This window comes from Oreochromis aureus, linkage group 9 (assembly GCF_013358895.1).
Source record: "Oreochromis aureus strain Israel breed Guangdong linkage group 9, ZZ_aureus, whole genome shotgun sequence".
Lineage (NCBI taxonomy): Eukaryota > Metazoa > Chordata > Actinopteri > Cichliformes > Cichlidae > Oreochromis > Oreochromis aureus.
Window position 1 is genome coordinate 9,443,917 of NC_052950.1, and position 14,843 is coordinate 9,458,759.

Here is a 14,843-nt window from a genome sequence, read left to right on the forward strand (position 1 = left end):
TGCTGGGTTGAGATTCACGAGTCCAGAGTGGAATTAAAAACACGACATTCATTTAAGTTCATCGCGTGTTTTGTGAGCAAATGCTTTTGCATATTCGTAGTGTTTCCTCCCTTAAATGAAATATCTACTTTGCAAGTATTGCAAGTTGCCCTGTTGTCATCCGTTCTGGTAAAGTATAACCAAACTTTTGAGCGTTTGAGCCGCTTAGGCGCCGTGTTTCCTGCCAGGTATGCTCCGACGCTCCGCAACGTGGTGACGTCATTCGGGGCGACTGGAATCGATAAGGGAATCGTTTGCAAAAATGGCAAACGATTCCAAGGAATTGAAACAGTGGGAACCGGTTCTCAACAAGAACCGGTTTTCGATACCCATCCCTAATGCTAACCCTTTCAGCTGTTTATAACTCACTGACTTCTCTGGGAGCTTTGTGACTAAATCTGCATACACACCATGAAGGATATCATTTTAAACAAAAACCCTGAATAACAGCTGCCGTGGTTTTTGTTGTTTTGTAGTTTTTAGGTAAAGTGAACCTCAGTTAGATTTAATTAATCTTGCTTGGTGCATTGAAGAACTCTCTGCACCCCTTCTTTGTACCAGAAACAATGGCATCAGCAACATCTCTGCCCAAGGACAACAGTGCTTTCTCTCTGGCTTTGCTCAAACAGCTGAGCAACAACAACAAGACGGGAAACATCTTTTTCTCCCCGTTCAGCATCTCTTCAGCCCTGGCTATGGTGATGCTGGGGGCCAGAGGCAACACAGCCACACAGATGTCAGAGGTACAGTACACATGCTCACACACAAACATTAAAATTATAGTGCAGAATAGTTATTGTAGTGGTACTCATTTAACACATTGCAGGATGCTCTGGTGTTAATCTGGGCAGGGGGGTTATGCAGCAAATGGGCACAGGTCAGACTCAAACCTGGCTGCTTTTCTCCCACCATGTGCTAACCTACTTATTTAAAGTTGCAACCCATGGGACAGTAACCTTCAATGTTTAAATTGAGCCAGTTGAAAGTTGCTGTCATCACCTTAGAAATACAGCAGCACTGAGAGAACATTCAGTGATAAGATAATAAAATAATCAGCTGGATTTCAAGTGTTTATTTTATTGCTCTGTGTGATTAATCACAAGATTAATGATTTTCTGCAGCATTAATCGTGTGTCTTTTAAGAAAGTGTTTTACTCTAGTTTTTCATGTTCTGTATAGATTTTTTTAACCACTATTTAAAAACGTTTCTGGAATAGTTGGCACTCACAGGGACTATTTTTTTGTGGATGACCTGTGAATATGATCTATGAAACACCGCTTTTAGGTTAGATGATGCCAACACACCCTTTTTTTGGGATGTGCAGGGTTCATGTGACCACTTATTGCTAATGTTAGGCTAAGTGAATCCAGATAACAGAAAGGTTCCTTGGGTATGTTGAAGAAGCTGGGCACTCAGGGGAAACAAACGCTAAGAAATGATCTAAATAAAGAAAGAAATTTAAAACTTAGTTTAACACTTACCTCAAATGAAAGGCAATTAAACACAAAATTAACCAAATAAAATTCAGTCTCTCAGTCAGTTGTTTTTGAAGCATTAACATCATCACACATGACGTTCCAGTATTTATTTTTTTTCTGTGTCCTTCTTTGAATCCACTAATGTGTTTTGTCCACAGTGCTTGCAAACCGAGGATTGTTGGGGTGATGTTCACAGCAGCTTTCCCAAACTTCTCACTGAACTCAACAGGACAGATGCTCCATTTACCTTCAGTGTTGCTAACAGACTGTACAGAGAGAAGTCCTGCCCCTTTACTCAGGTCTGTTTCTTCTTCTTATGTAGAGTGTGATTCTTCATGAGCTCATGTGTTTTGGAGTAAATGAGAGGCAGAGAGAGAAATGCTGTGAGTTCTGTAGAGAAGGATGATGAGAGCAGCAGGTCAACATGTAAGCAAGTAAAGTAGAAACTCTCCATGTACTCCTCTGGCTGCTCAGAATGACAGATCAGAATCTGTAAATGTGTTAGTGATTGATATGAGGCATGTGTGATCATGTGAATATAACTGTGTTTTCTTATCATGTCAGCCTAAAGTAAATCAGAATCAGTGATGTCAGAGACTTTGCTGGAGTGAATTTATAAATGTGTTAAATTTATGTGTATAAATGTGTCGTCTGTGGTTTCAGAAATTCTTAATACAAAGCAAGAAACATTACAGCACAGAGCTGGAGTCTGTGGACTTCAAGACCAGGGGCCCGTTCTTCGTACCTCGCTAAGTAAGTTAGCCGGATTTGAATGTTGATGATTTCGCGTGATCTTGGATCGTTCGGTTCTCCGAAGCTCATCTGGCACTTGCTGTCATAGCAACAGATCCGTAAGCGTAAACCTGCTCGGGAGCAGGTTTGCTTTATGTAAACAGGATTAGATCGCGGCCACTCAGGTATGTCCGCTGCAGTTATATGAAAGCAACAGCGATATGTCGCCACTGTTTTACCATAAATAAATATTATCAATGTAACTAAAGATAATGCAGTATTTGATTCTTTTATTGAGTTCATACAGATACATACAGGTCATTTCCGAAAAAAAGGGAAATGTACTATTAATCATTCTATTACATGTAGTAGATCATGTCAGATGTAATTCATATTTTAGAGTAGTAATAGTAAATTACTACGTGCAATCAAGATGAGAGACCACGACTATAAAAGCGAAGGTGGATTTGGGAAGTCTGTCGCAGCCATGTCCTGTCCGTTTGTGTCTGCGAGCAAGGAAGGTGCAAGATTGATAAGGAGAGTTTACAGAATTTAGCGTATATTGCGGGATAGACGGGATCCTTTAGCTCAGCGCGACAGTGTGCTCACAGAGAGATATCGATTCTCCCGTGAGGGTATTATTTACTTTCTTCCTCTCGCTCTCTCTCTTGCTCTCTCTCTCTCTCTCGCTATATACATATATATATATATATATATATATATATATATATATATATATATATGTGTATATATATATATATATATATATATATATATATATATATATATATATATATATATACACTTACTGTACTGTATATACTTACTCCCGACTTACTGTGCATGCTTCAGTCACCCTTGCATGGGAACAGGTAAAAGTGATGGAGTGTTATGTCAAACTACACACAAAAACCCCACAATGTCAATAAATGTCACAGTACAAAAAGGGTGTGACGAGGGGTGCAGGACCACCACCTGTCTTTATTTGCTCTGCCCTTTTCTTGGTTGCTGTTATAAACAAACAAACAGATTATTCCAGGGTCTCTTGTCATAGACTAAAAGCAATATAAGTGATAAATATTACCATTCTGTGGAATATTCTTATATTTCACTTTTACTTTTTCCCATGTTCTAGTGGGTCCTGTTGTGGCTCTAATGTGAAAGAGGATATGATGTAATATAATATAATGTGGTATAATATAATATCACATGATATAATGTAATATCATGGATCACTTACGAGTTTGATTTGTCAGCAACTTTCTGCCAGCCCTCTCTCCTTGCTTTTGCAGCCTTTGCAGTGTTCCCCTGCGTTTTAATTAAACTCTGAAACTCCTGATATCCCTCAATCAAGAGTTCTTGGTCTGCTGCCGTGAAATACTGAGCGCGCTCCTTCGACATCTTCGCCGACCAATCACAGGGTTGCCGATCAATGTTTCTACTATCGATGCGTAGCCCCTTTTAAGCCACCCAGTGATCTCAGATTACTTCATCCAGCTATACTGATCGTCAACAACAGGTGTGTTCGGAGAACCGGATTAGCGAGCTCAAAGTTAGCGCGATGATTTGATCTTGGATGTGTCATTTGATCTTGGATGTAGTAAGCGAGGTACGAAGAACGGGCCCCAGGTCTGAAGAAGTCAGGATTGATGTCAACAACTGGGTGCAGCAACAAACACCAGGTGGATCACATTTACACATGTACACACAATATCTTCATCTAATGTCCAGTTCAAGTTCACATGTTTTTCATAAGCAGGACTCACTGCTCCTGCTAAGTCCCTCTAAGGTGAGGAGTGTGCACCTGTAAGGATACCATGAAAATACTGAATGACTTTTTTTCCTCTTCTGGTGTTCAGAAGTGATGGTAGATGTACTTAAGATAGTTTTAAAGAGTGAAGAAGCTTTACAGACCTATGACCAGGGTTTGTCAAAGGGCTCCTTCCACCGTTAATCCTGATTTAACCCACAGTGCTTCAATCTCTGGATCCCAGAACCACCTTCATCAGTGTCTGCACAGTCCTCTGTTCACTTGTTTCTTTTCAGCCACTGTTTCCCTGCCTGTTTGGGCTGGCATAGCTTTCACTTCCAAAGTGGCTGCCAGGCACCAGAATACTTTGTTTACATCCAGATGTGTTGACCTTGACTGAAAACTCAGCTCAAGTATATGCAGAGCATTGAGGATGTGCATGAAGAAATATAGGGAGGAGCGCCATCTTGTGGAACAGTACATTAATGTAACTTTACCTGCTTACCTGATGTCCCTTGTTTAGCCAGAATGTATGAGGGGCCGTACAAGCCAAAATTCATTCTTTCACTCTCACACACATACATTCTTCTTTCACACACATATATTTTCACTCTCACACACATATATTTTCACTCTCACACACATATATTTTCACTCTCACATACATATATTTTCACTCTCACATACATATATTTTCACTCTCACACACATATATTTTCACTCTCACATACATACATTTTCATTTATGCATTCCTACATTTTGCTCTCATTTACATGCATTCAATATGCATTTAATCTCACAAATAATATATGTATGTAAGCAGAGAATGCATACATGTCAGAAGAAAATATATGTATGCAAGAGAATAATGTATGTGAATGAAAGAGTATAGTGGAAACGGAAGGAGTTTAATGGAAGCGGAAGGCTGGGTGTCTGTACCGCTGTGATTGGCTGAGAAGCACGCGCGGTCACTTTCAAGTGTCTGACAGCATGGAGGGGGAGAAGAAACTCGAGTTCTTCAGCAAGCTATCGGGGTTTTAAGAAATATTTTATCATCTCCTGAAACGGTCACATCGTTGTCCTCGTCACTTGATCGAGATGGGACGGGCTTTTTTTTTTACGTGCGCTCAAATTTTTTTTTTACGTGCGCTCAGAATAGTGGGACAAAAATAAGGCCATAGGTAACAGGCATCTCCGAAAATGTTAGCGCACTTATGGAAATATGTGATGTCTTGATGAATCAAGCAGATATTTGAAGTTTACACAGCACCATTCTCGCATGAAAATATCTTAAAAGTTTATTTTGTGACCTATGGCGTTATTTTTGTGCCACAAAACCAGCCAATCACAGACTTGGATGCAAAAATATCTGATTGGCTGTTCTGGTCTCCAATCAGCTCGAAATGACGAAATGCAATATCTCAGAATCCATTTCGTCCAAAACTCAAACGAGGCAGTGGCAGAGAAGCACAGAGTGGCGGAGTTTGAAATATTACTCTTTCTGGGTTACTGTGGCGTTATTTTTGTGCCACTATTCTGAGCGCACGTAAAAAAAAAGTTGAGCCCGTCCCCATCTCGATCAAGTGACGAGGACAACGATGTGACCGTTTCAGGAGATGATAAAATATTTCTTAACACCCCGATAGCTTGCTGAAGAACTGGAGTTTCTTCTTCCCCCTCCATGCTGTCAGACACATGAAAGTGACCCGCGCGTGCTTCTCAGCCAATCACAGCGGTACAGACACCCAGCCTTCCGTTTCCATTAAACTCCTTCCGTTTCCACTATACTCTTTCATTCACATACATATATTTTCTTCTGACATGTATGCATTCTCTGCTTACATACATATATTATTTGTGAGATTAAATGCATATTGAATGCATGTAAATGAGAGCAAAATGTAGGAATGCATAAATGAAAATGTATGTATGTGAGAGTGAAAATGTATGTATGTGAGAGTGAAAATGTATGTATGTGAGAGTGAAAATATATATGTGTGTGAAAGAAGAATGTATGTGTGTGAGAGTGAAAATATATGTATGTGAGAGTGAAAATATATGTGTGTGAAAGAAGAATGTATGTGTGTGAGAGTGAAAGAATGAAAATATATGTATGTGAGAGTGAAAGAATGAATTTTGGCTTGTACGGCCCCTCATATTATAAAGTGTATATACTGTTTCTGCTGTGGTTAGTCATATTAAACATGGACAGTTTCAAATCATGAGCAAATGTACAAGTAAATCCTGTGAGCCAAAGCTCAGTTTTCAGACTTCTCTAAAGGATCGGTTTCAGTTTTTCTGCTCTTACTTCTGTGTGATATGTCAGAAATAGCAGCCACTCCTCAGACACCATTTCTACTTTTTAGTTATGCTTAAAATTTTCCGTTTTGATAAAGTATCTAGTTAGGGCTGGATCAGGTGACCCTGAATCCTCCTTTAGTTGTGCTGCAATAGGCATGGGCTGCTGGTGGATTCCCATGATGCACTGAGTATTTCTTTCTCACTTACTATGTGTTAATAGACCACTCTGCATTGGATCACACTTGTTATTAATCTCTGGCTCTCGTTCCACAGCATGTCTTTTATTCTGTCTTCCTTCTCTCACCCCAACCGGTCGCAGCATATGACTCCACCCCTCCCTGAGCCTGGTTCTGCCGGAGGTTTCTTCCTGTTAAAAGGGAGTTTTTCCTTCCCACTGTCACCAAAGTGCTTGCTCATAGGGGGTCATATGATTTTGGGGGGTTTTTTCTCTGTATGTATTATTGTAGGATCTACCTTACAATATAAAGTGCCTTGAGGCAAATGTTGTGATTTGGCGCTGTATAAATGAAATTGAATTGAATTGTTAAAGAGGGACAGCCAATCAAAATGGGCTCCTAAAGAGGAGGGAGCTTTAAAGGTGAATAGCTAAAATATTAACGTGAGACTGCATTAAGGCCCAGTGTGAGATAAATAAGATTTATTTGGGAGTGTACGACATGCAAAGCTTCTTTACAAACTACTTTAATAAAATTCATGAGAATACATCTGTGACTGGGAATGAGTATTCATGACACACAGCTTCAAAGCCAAATTTTTGTCTCTTTCATTTTCAGAGTCATTTAATTCACTTTTGGATACAAGACATATTTCAATAAATATATTAAAAAAATGTTATTTAATGTCAAATGTAATTTCTTTTTGTCTTCAGAATGACTCAAAGCCTGTGAAGATGATGAAACAGGAAGAAAACTTCGCGTGTACCTTCATCAAAGAGGCAAACTGCAAGGTAATCATTATATTATAAGATAATAATTTCACTGAGAGACTGAGTGATTGTAATGTATGTGTATCAGTAGATTTATGTGCAGTAATGTTTGACACCCTCTGCTGGACAGATTCTAGAGATACCTTACAGTGGGGAGGAAGTGAGCATGCTCATCTTTTTACCTGCAGAGATCGAGGATGATACAACAGGACTGGAGAAGGTAGAACACTTACACACTCGGGATGTTCCTGGTGACTCATTTCTTAGTCAACTAAACGAAGAAAACAAATCAGACTAACCGAATAGTCTAAAACTGAGAAACACCCAGATTAAATCTGAAATCTGAAAACTGCTTAATGTCAAAAACTGTGTAAACAAAGTGATTTGAAACTTTTAATGACATTCTTGAATGAATCATGCTGCTTAACTGTGCAGCACCTCACATCGCACATTTACATTAACACTGCACATTGTCCTCCAAACAGACAATAAAGAAGAAAAACACTTGAAATATATTAAATATGATAAGAAAACATGTTTCTACAAGAGATGTTCACGCGTTATTGGAATATAAACAATAGCATCCCAATATGAATGAACTGCAGCTGAAAAGTGTGCCGTGCATAATGGGTGACGGCTGCCGTTCGAGAATTCATGACAATCACTTCAAAAGAAGTTTAAATTTAAAATAACAAAACAATAAATCATCCATCCGTTTTCATGTGCTTATCTGAAGTGTGGTATTACAGACAGCAGAGAAGCCCAAACCTCCCTCTCTCTTTCAGCTTATCTGGGGAAATCTTAAGGTTTTCCCAGGCCAGCTGATAGATTTATTCTCTCCAGCAGGTCACAGTGTATGCCTGGTGGGAACATCTTAACCTGCAGGTGCCCCCTCAGCTGTCTCCTTTTGATGTGGAGTAGCAGCAGCTCTACTCTGAGCCCTTTTTTGAATAACTGAACTCACCCTATCCCTAAGGGGAAGCCCATCCACCATTGGGAGAAAGCTATTTTCTGTCAGTTGCAGCTGCCAAGGCCCTCGAGTGCGACCAATTTGGTTGCATATGCGACCTAATTTCGTAATGGTGCAACTAAAAAAAATCCTGGGTCGTACCAGTGCGACCAGCCGTTCAAGTATAAAAAAAAAAAAGTCTCAGCAACTCTGAAAGTCTCTGTGTGGTCAACAACAGGTTAGATGTTCAGATATTGAGATGTTCAGTTCGAAGCCTTTGAGGCATTTTTAATTTTGACTTTCTTTTTATTTTATATATCTTGAGATATTTTAAGTTTAAATTTCAGCTCAGTGAAGCACTTTAAGCACAAGAACTTTTTCAGTACCTTATTTTTTGGACTATAAGGCACACTTAAAATCCTTTCATTTCCTGAAAAGTGCACCTTATGTATGAATTCTGCTTGTGCTGACTGACCGGGAAAAGATTTTATGTGGTACACAGTGCTCAAAATCTGTCAAAATGTTTTAGTACGACTTTGGTAAGCGACGAAGCCACACCACTTGATGGACTGCTGGAGCATTACAGCTACCGTAGTCAGGAGCCTTGCAGAGTAATACGTACTGTGCTTCAACATAATATTACCGTATTGTGTGCGTATAAGGACCCCAAAATGGCAACTGTTAAGAGACATGCTTACGAAGCAGATTTCAAACTTGTATCAGTCATGCAGTAGAGCAGTTGCTAGAGAATTCAACATTAATGAATCAATGGTATGGAAGTGGAGGAAGCAAGAAGAATGAGTTGAGTAAAGTTTGACTTATCTGACTGTTTGACTTTGCTTAATGCACCTTATAATCTGGCGCACCTTATGGTCCAAAAAATCTGGTAACTTATCTTTCTTGTAGAAATGTGCTCCAAATAAAGAACTTTGTGTTGACAAGATTGTCAGTTAATCATTTACAAATCAATATTGTCTGTATGGACAACAGTTTAAAAAAAAAGAAGAAGAAGTGAACATGTAAAGCTGCGGTGTTCAGCGATGCGGTTGAAAAATTTCGGTGCACCTAAGAAAAAAAGTTAGGCGCACCAGTGCAACCGTGGCTAAAAGTTAGTCTAGAGCCCTGGCTGCGATCCTATCTTTTACTCTTTAAGTAGCAATAATAGTTAATTAAACAACAATAATAATGTTAACAAAAAGATCAGGCCGATATTAATGGATTCATGGCATTTCTCAATAACAGTGCTCTGTTTGGTGGCAGATGGCTGCATAACATTTAGGACAGAACAATTTACAATTTATTGGTAAATTTACTTTATCAATAAAATGATAAAAATCATTTTATAAATGAAATGGTTTAAATTACTAGTACATCTGAAACTAACTAGTGACAATAGCAATGATTATTTGACTAGTTCACTAATTTTACACACACACACACACACACACACACACACACACACACACACACACACACACACACACACACACACACACATCTAATAAGTGATATTGTTTCCATCCCAGCTGGAGAAGGAGCTGACCTATAAAAAAAATTTGTGGCTTGGACTCATCCAGGCCAGATGCAAACATGTTACATTGATGTGAGGCTGCCTCGATTTACACTGGAGGAGACGTATGACCTGAACACAGTCCTGAGCAGCATGAGCATGGTGGACGTCTTTGATCACACAAAGTGTGACTTCTCTGGTGAGACATACGTTTGCAGTTTGTTGGTGTTTATGAACAGAGTGTAGAGCAACAATGCTCCAGCAGTGAAAGAGTTCTCCAAAAGACCATGGAGCTGCTTATTTCAGCAGATTGTTTGTCTTTGTGGTGGGGCGTGGTCTGCGGTGCTGTGCAGGGCGGGCGGACACACCTGCAGATGTGTGTTGTGTTGTGGTGTGATGCAAATCAATAAAGATGGCTCAAAACACTGATCCCTGGACCCACCGTGCCTTATTCACACCACAGTCTTGTTTGCTGATCATACTACTGTGAGATTTTAAAAGCAGGATCTAAGCTTTGATGCTGGGTTTGAATGGACTGATGGACTTTTACATGATAGTTCTGACACTATACTACACTATACCATAATACTGACAGACAGTCAGTTAGGTGTTCTGGTTCATCCTGCCTAAACCAGCTGTACTCTCTGATACTAATCACTAATGACAGGCTGTTAAAGTGACATTATGAAGGGTTTTTTTTTTTTCATGGTTATTTTGGAGATATTACACTTTGACAAAATAGTTGAGAGGAAGAAAGGCAGAGGATGAGTTGAATGGCATGCAGGAAATGGTCTGGAAACAGTCAAACCCCGGCTCCTGCAGCACCTTTGGTATTTTGGTTGTCACCTCAACCAGGTGATCTATATCACCACCTAGCCTTATCAGATTTTAATTTGAAAAAATCCTCTCAGATAACAAATGAAAATGCAGCATTATGTTCATTTAAAATGTTCTCCTTTCACTTCTCTGTCACAGGCATGTCTGGGCACAAAGATCTGGTACTTTCAAAAGTCATCCACAAGGCTTTTGTGAAGGTCCACGAGAAGGCAACTGAGGCTACTTTTGAAGCTATAGGTGGGTGTGAGCTTCAGTCGGGCAAGATAAGACGGGGCAATTTAAAATCCTTCATCGCAGACCACCCCTTCCTCTTCTTCATCAGACATAACCCCACTATGAACATCCTGTTTGCTGGTCGGTTCTGCTGCCCTGTGTGAGCTCTGTGTCCTTTAGAGCAGCTCAGTACCAGAAGTCTTTAGTGTTTAGTTGGAGAACCTTTCAAAATCACTGCACAACAGCGCTGTATTCATATTAATATACAGCTCTCTACTATCAGTTTTTTTCTATGTTTTGTATCTCATATTTTGTATTTTTCTATTTTCAAAACTTTCTCACCTTTAAATGTTATCTGTTCAGATGTTTATACCATACTCTTAGGATGTCCCATCTTCTGATCAGAAATTTATCAAAGACTGTTTAGTGGCTGAAATGAGACAAACTGCTGCATGATGTATAATTTACGTTTGATCTTAATTTTTCATTGACTTCACACTGGCCGGTTCGGGACAATCAGCACATACAATGCTCAGTTCTGCACTAGATGGTGACCAGGAGATGGTATCTGTCCATTCTTATCTCATTGTGGCAGGTTGTGAATTTCAGTATTCAGTAATTAGGCCTCAGTATATAGAAGTCATGAACACAAATAACTGTGATCATGATGGAGCTGTGTCATGTCTGATATTGACATGGCTTTAGAATACCAGCTCTGAATCAATAATGTGTCATGTTATATCCTTGTTGCTTTGACTCCTCTCTCCTTGTCTCTTCCTTGCTTCCTTTGTACAGGTTTTACGCAGCAAGTTTACAAGTAATCCCTGTGAGCCAAAGCTCAGATTTCAGACTGCTCTAAAGGATCCGTTTTACTTTTTCTGCCCTTACTTCTGCGGGATATGTCAGAAAGAGCAGCTCCTCCTCGGACACTATCTATACTTTTAAGTTAGGCTTAAAATTTTCCTTTTTGATAAAACATATAGGGCTGGATCAGGTGACCCTGAATACTCCCTTAGTTATGCTGCAATAGGTGTAGGCTGCAGCTGGATTCCCATGATGCATTGAGTATTTCTTCTTCAGTCATATTTTTCACTCACTATGTGTTAACAGACCTCTCTGCATTGAATCATACTTGTTATTTATACTGGTTCTCTTCTACAGCATTCCTATGATCATGCCAAAGTGCTTGCTCATAGGGGCTCATATGATTGTTGGATTTTCTCTGTATGCATTATTGTATGGTCTACCTTACAATATAAAGTGCCTTGAGGTGACTGTTGTTGTGATTTGGTGCTATATAAATAAAATTGAATTGAATCACTGGTGGGAGGGACTAATGTCAAGGAGAGGAGGCAAGGAAAGGAATCTAGGATGTACAATCTGATAAATTAAACTAAGGGAGATGTTTTCTGTTTCCTGCATTTTAAATAAAGTGTGTTGATAAATATAAACTCTTCATGGCATTATTTTTGGAAGTATCCCCGCTCTGATCTGAGTCATTGAAACATTTGCACAGTACGTCATGTTTTTTGGAAAACATTTTGCTTCTGATTAAGTTTGTCCTCTTGTTATTTCACACAGACTGATGATTTGTTAAACTTCATGTTCCTGTTTGTGTATCTTAGGTTATTAAAAATCATATGATTTATACAATCACCTAAAAAATATTATGGTAAATGAGTTATTAAGCTAAAGAAGAGAAAAGCCACATCAGAACAAGACCCAGACTGTTCTGCACTGAGCTGTGGTGCACTCCTGCACTGCAGCAATTTCCCAATTGCACTCCAAAAATTAGTGTTAAACATGCCAGAGGGGAGAAGCAGAGTTTCTCAGGAGTAAAGATGGATAGAAGTTCACTATTCTGCAAAAAACTGTCTACAAATTGCGGAAAACATTCAGAAAAATGTCATCAGTGTAAAATGGTGAAGAAGTCTTTTTCAGGGAAAGCTCTGCATATTTCAAGAAGTCACCGTTGAACTGAAGATATTACAACAGCATTGCTTCATTATAGAAGAGACTGGATGCTGAACTGCCCTGCCTGAAACGAAAAATACCACAAAGAAGACTCAGGACTGGCTAAAACAAAGTAAAAACTGCATTGACCTTAGACAGTGAGTGACTATGAGACAGGCTCTGAATAAGATCAACACCAGTTCAGGTATAGCATTAGTCATAAAAATGAGATGAAGATGATTTGTCTGAAACTAGTGACATTCATATGTCCTAGCGTTTGTTAATACAAGGAAATTACATGATTTTGAGTGTACAGACCACATTCAACAGCTGGCTGGTCTCACAGTGGAACAAATCAATACATATGAGCTCTACGTGTCAGCTTGATGTAATACTTCCTATAGGTTCTCTGTCATGTGATCCTGGCTTTTTTGTGTGCAGTAGAAATAGCCAGCATCTGCTGATTTATTCCTCAACCTCTCTCTTCATAAAAGGTCTGTATAAATGTTCTCTAACTAGCCTAAGAACTCTCTCCACCCCAACATGTCCAATATCATCGTGCAGGTGTGAGAGGACAGTTTGTTTGTTCTACAAATGGCAGGGAGAACAAGTTGTTTTCCACCTGGAGTCTTTCTATGGTAAAGGTCATTCTGCACATGCAGCTTGCTCCATTCTCATGATGGTTTTCTTGTGGCATTTCACGACCCAACTCTTTTCAAATGTTCAACATAGCTCATCAGTTTCCGTCTTTATGCTGCTCATTTCCAAGCTCTTCTCACAAGTAATGCCCAAAATCCCCTTTTGGGGCTGTTCTAGTTCTCAAACACACACACAAACATAAACAAACACACACATGCAAACAAATAATTTATACACATTGTTGATGTAGCAAGTATTTTATTTTGTTTGTAAAAAGGAGGATTTGCATTGAGAGATTTTAGTTTCCAAGCTCAGATCAAGTCAGATGCTCTGTCCTGCCAATTTGCCCCCCAAGATAGAGCAATTGAACCTGAAAATATCCTCCCTTAGATGGGAGGATACCATGTAAGGGAGTACCACTGGTGCCATCTCCTGGGAGATAAAACAGTGTCCAACAAGCCCCGCAGACAGAACCAGACACTGGAAACAATCCCCCAACAGCATAAATGTCCCCTCCTCACCTGTCGGTCATTGAGCAGGATAATAACTAACCTAGAGCTTTACTTTTATTGGACATCTTTGGAAAAGGAGCCAGACAATATATTTCAGCCGGCACTATCTGTGCCTGTAGTAAAAGCAGCTCTCAGCTACCTTCTGGTATTTTATAACTGATGAGATGAGATGAGATGAGACGGGAGAATATTCAAGTGTGTACAGCTGGATCTGGGACCGCTGCAATCTTCGATCGTGCCTCCAGCTGATCCGCTGTCCACCTCGGATGGGAGGTGAGCATGGGAGGAGGCGTTGGATTCGGGGGAGGGAGGGTGATAGTACGTATCAGTATCAGTGTGCATGTTTCGTGCGTGTGTGTGTGTGTGTGTGTGTGTGTGTGTGTGTGTGTGTGTGTGTGTGTGTGTGTCGGTGTGTATCCCGTGTTCAGCTGAGAGAAAGTGTCACCACGCCCTGTTAAGCGAAGGTCAACAGTCTCCAGTGGACCCAGGTGGCCTTGAAGGAGGGAAAAAGAGTTCCATCAACAATCCTGTTATCATGGAGAATTTTTGTTGTTCCAGTCAGCTTCGACCTTGGCAGGCCTTCAGCTGGCGCCAGTGGGATAGCCGCATGAGTGAAGATGGTGAATGTTTGGGTTTAGTCCGAACAACTGCATCCAATTTTTACAGTTGGTCTAATGTCCATCACTGGTCACCAATTCTCTCAATTCCCGTTCTTCTTCTCCAAGATGTTATCCATATTGCAGAGCCATGAGCTTCTCCAAGATCTTATCTATATTGCATTCAGTAATACAGTCTTAGTCACAGCCCTGCCCATCGTCTATCATGTCGGCCAGCCTTGTGGGATTTTGAACAGCTGTAGCCGCTTCTTGTTCTTCAATAAGCCAGATCCGAGCCAGCTCCAATCAGCCAGAACTCTGTTATCGTGGTTCCGAATTGGTAGATGTCGTTCAATGTCCTCCATCGAGAGTGTCGCCAGACACAC

The 14,843-nt window shown here is 40.0% G+C and overlaps 1 protein-coding gene and 1 pseudogene across 1 annotated transcript; both read left to right on the forward strand.

Annotated features, from left to right (window-relative positions):
- Nucleotides 1-395: 395 nt before the first annotated feature.
- Nucleotides 396-2,271, forward strand: LOC120441970 (leukocyte elastase inhibitor-like). The gene is made up of 3 exons (XM_039617634.1): nt 396-782; nt 1,677-1,817; nt 2,182-2,271. The coding sequence occupies exons 1-3, from the start codon at nt 606-608 to the stop codon at nt 2,269-2,271; spliced, it is 408 nt and encodes a 135-aa protein (XP_039473568.1). The 5' UTR covers nt 396-605.
- Nucleotides 2,272-6,636: 4,365 nt separating this feature from the next.
- On the forward strand, nt 6,637-11,778 carry LOC116314626 (annotated as a pseudogene).
- Nucleotides 11,779-14,843: the final 3,065 nt, after the last annotated feature.

What these genes read in the sequence shown, in the direction of transcription:
- LOC120441970 (XM_039617634.1), top strand. Translation starts at nt 606, where the DNA reads ATGGCATCAGCAACATCTCTGCCCAAGGACAACAGTGCTTTCTCTCTG. An exon ending in CAGCCACACAGATGTCAGAG is followed by an intron (nt 783 to 1,676) that starts GTACAGTACACA and finishes TTTTGTCCACAG; the next exon opens with TGCTTGCAAACCGAGGATTG. An exon ending in AGTCCTGCCCCTTTACTCAG is followed by an intron (nt 1,818 to 2,181) that starts GTCTGTTTCTTC and finishes CTGTGGTTTCAG; the next exon opens with AAATTCTTAATACAAAGCAA.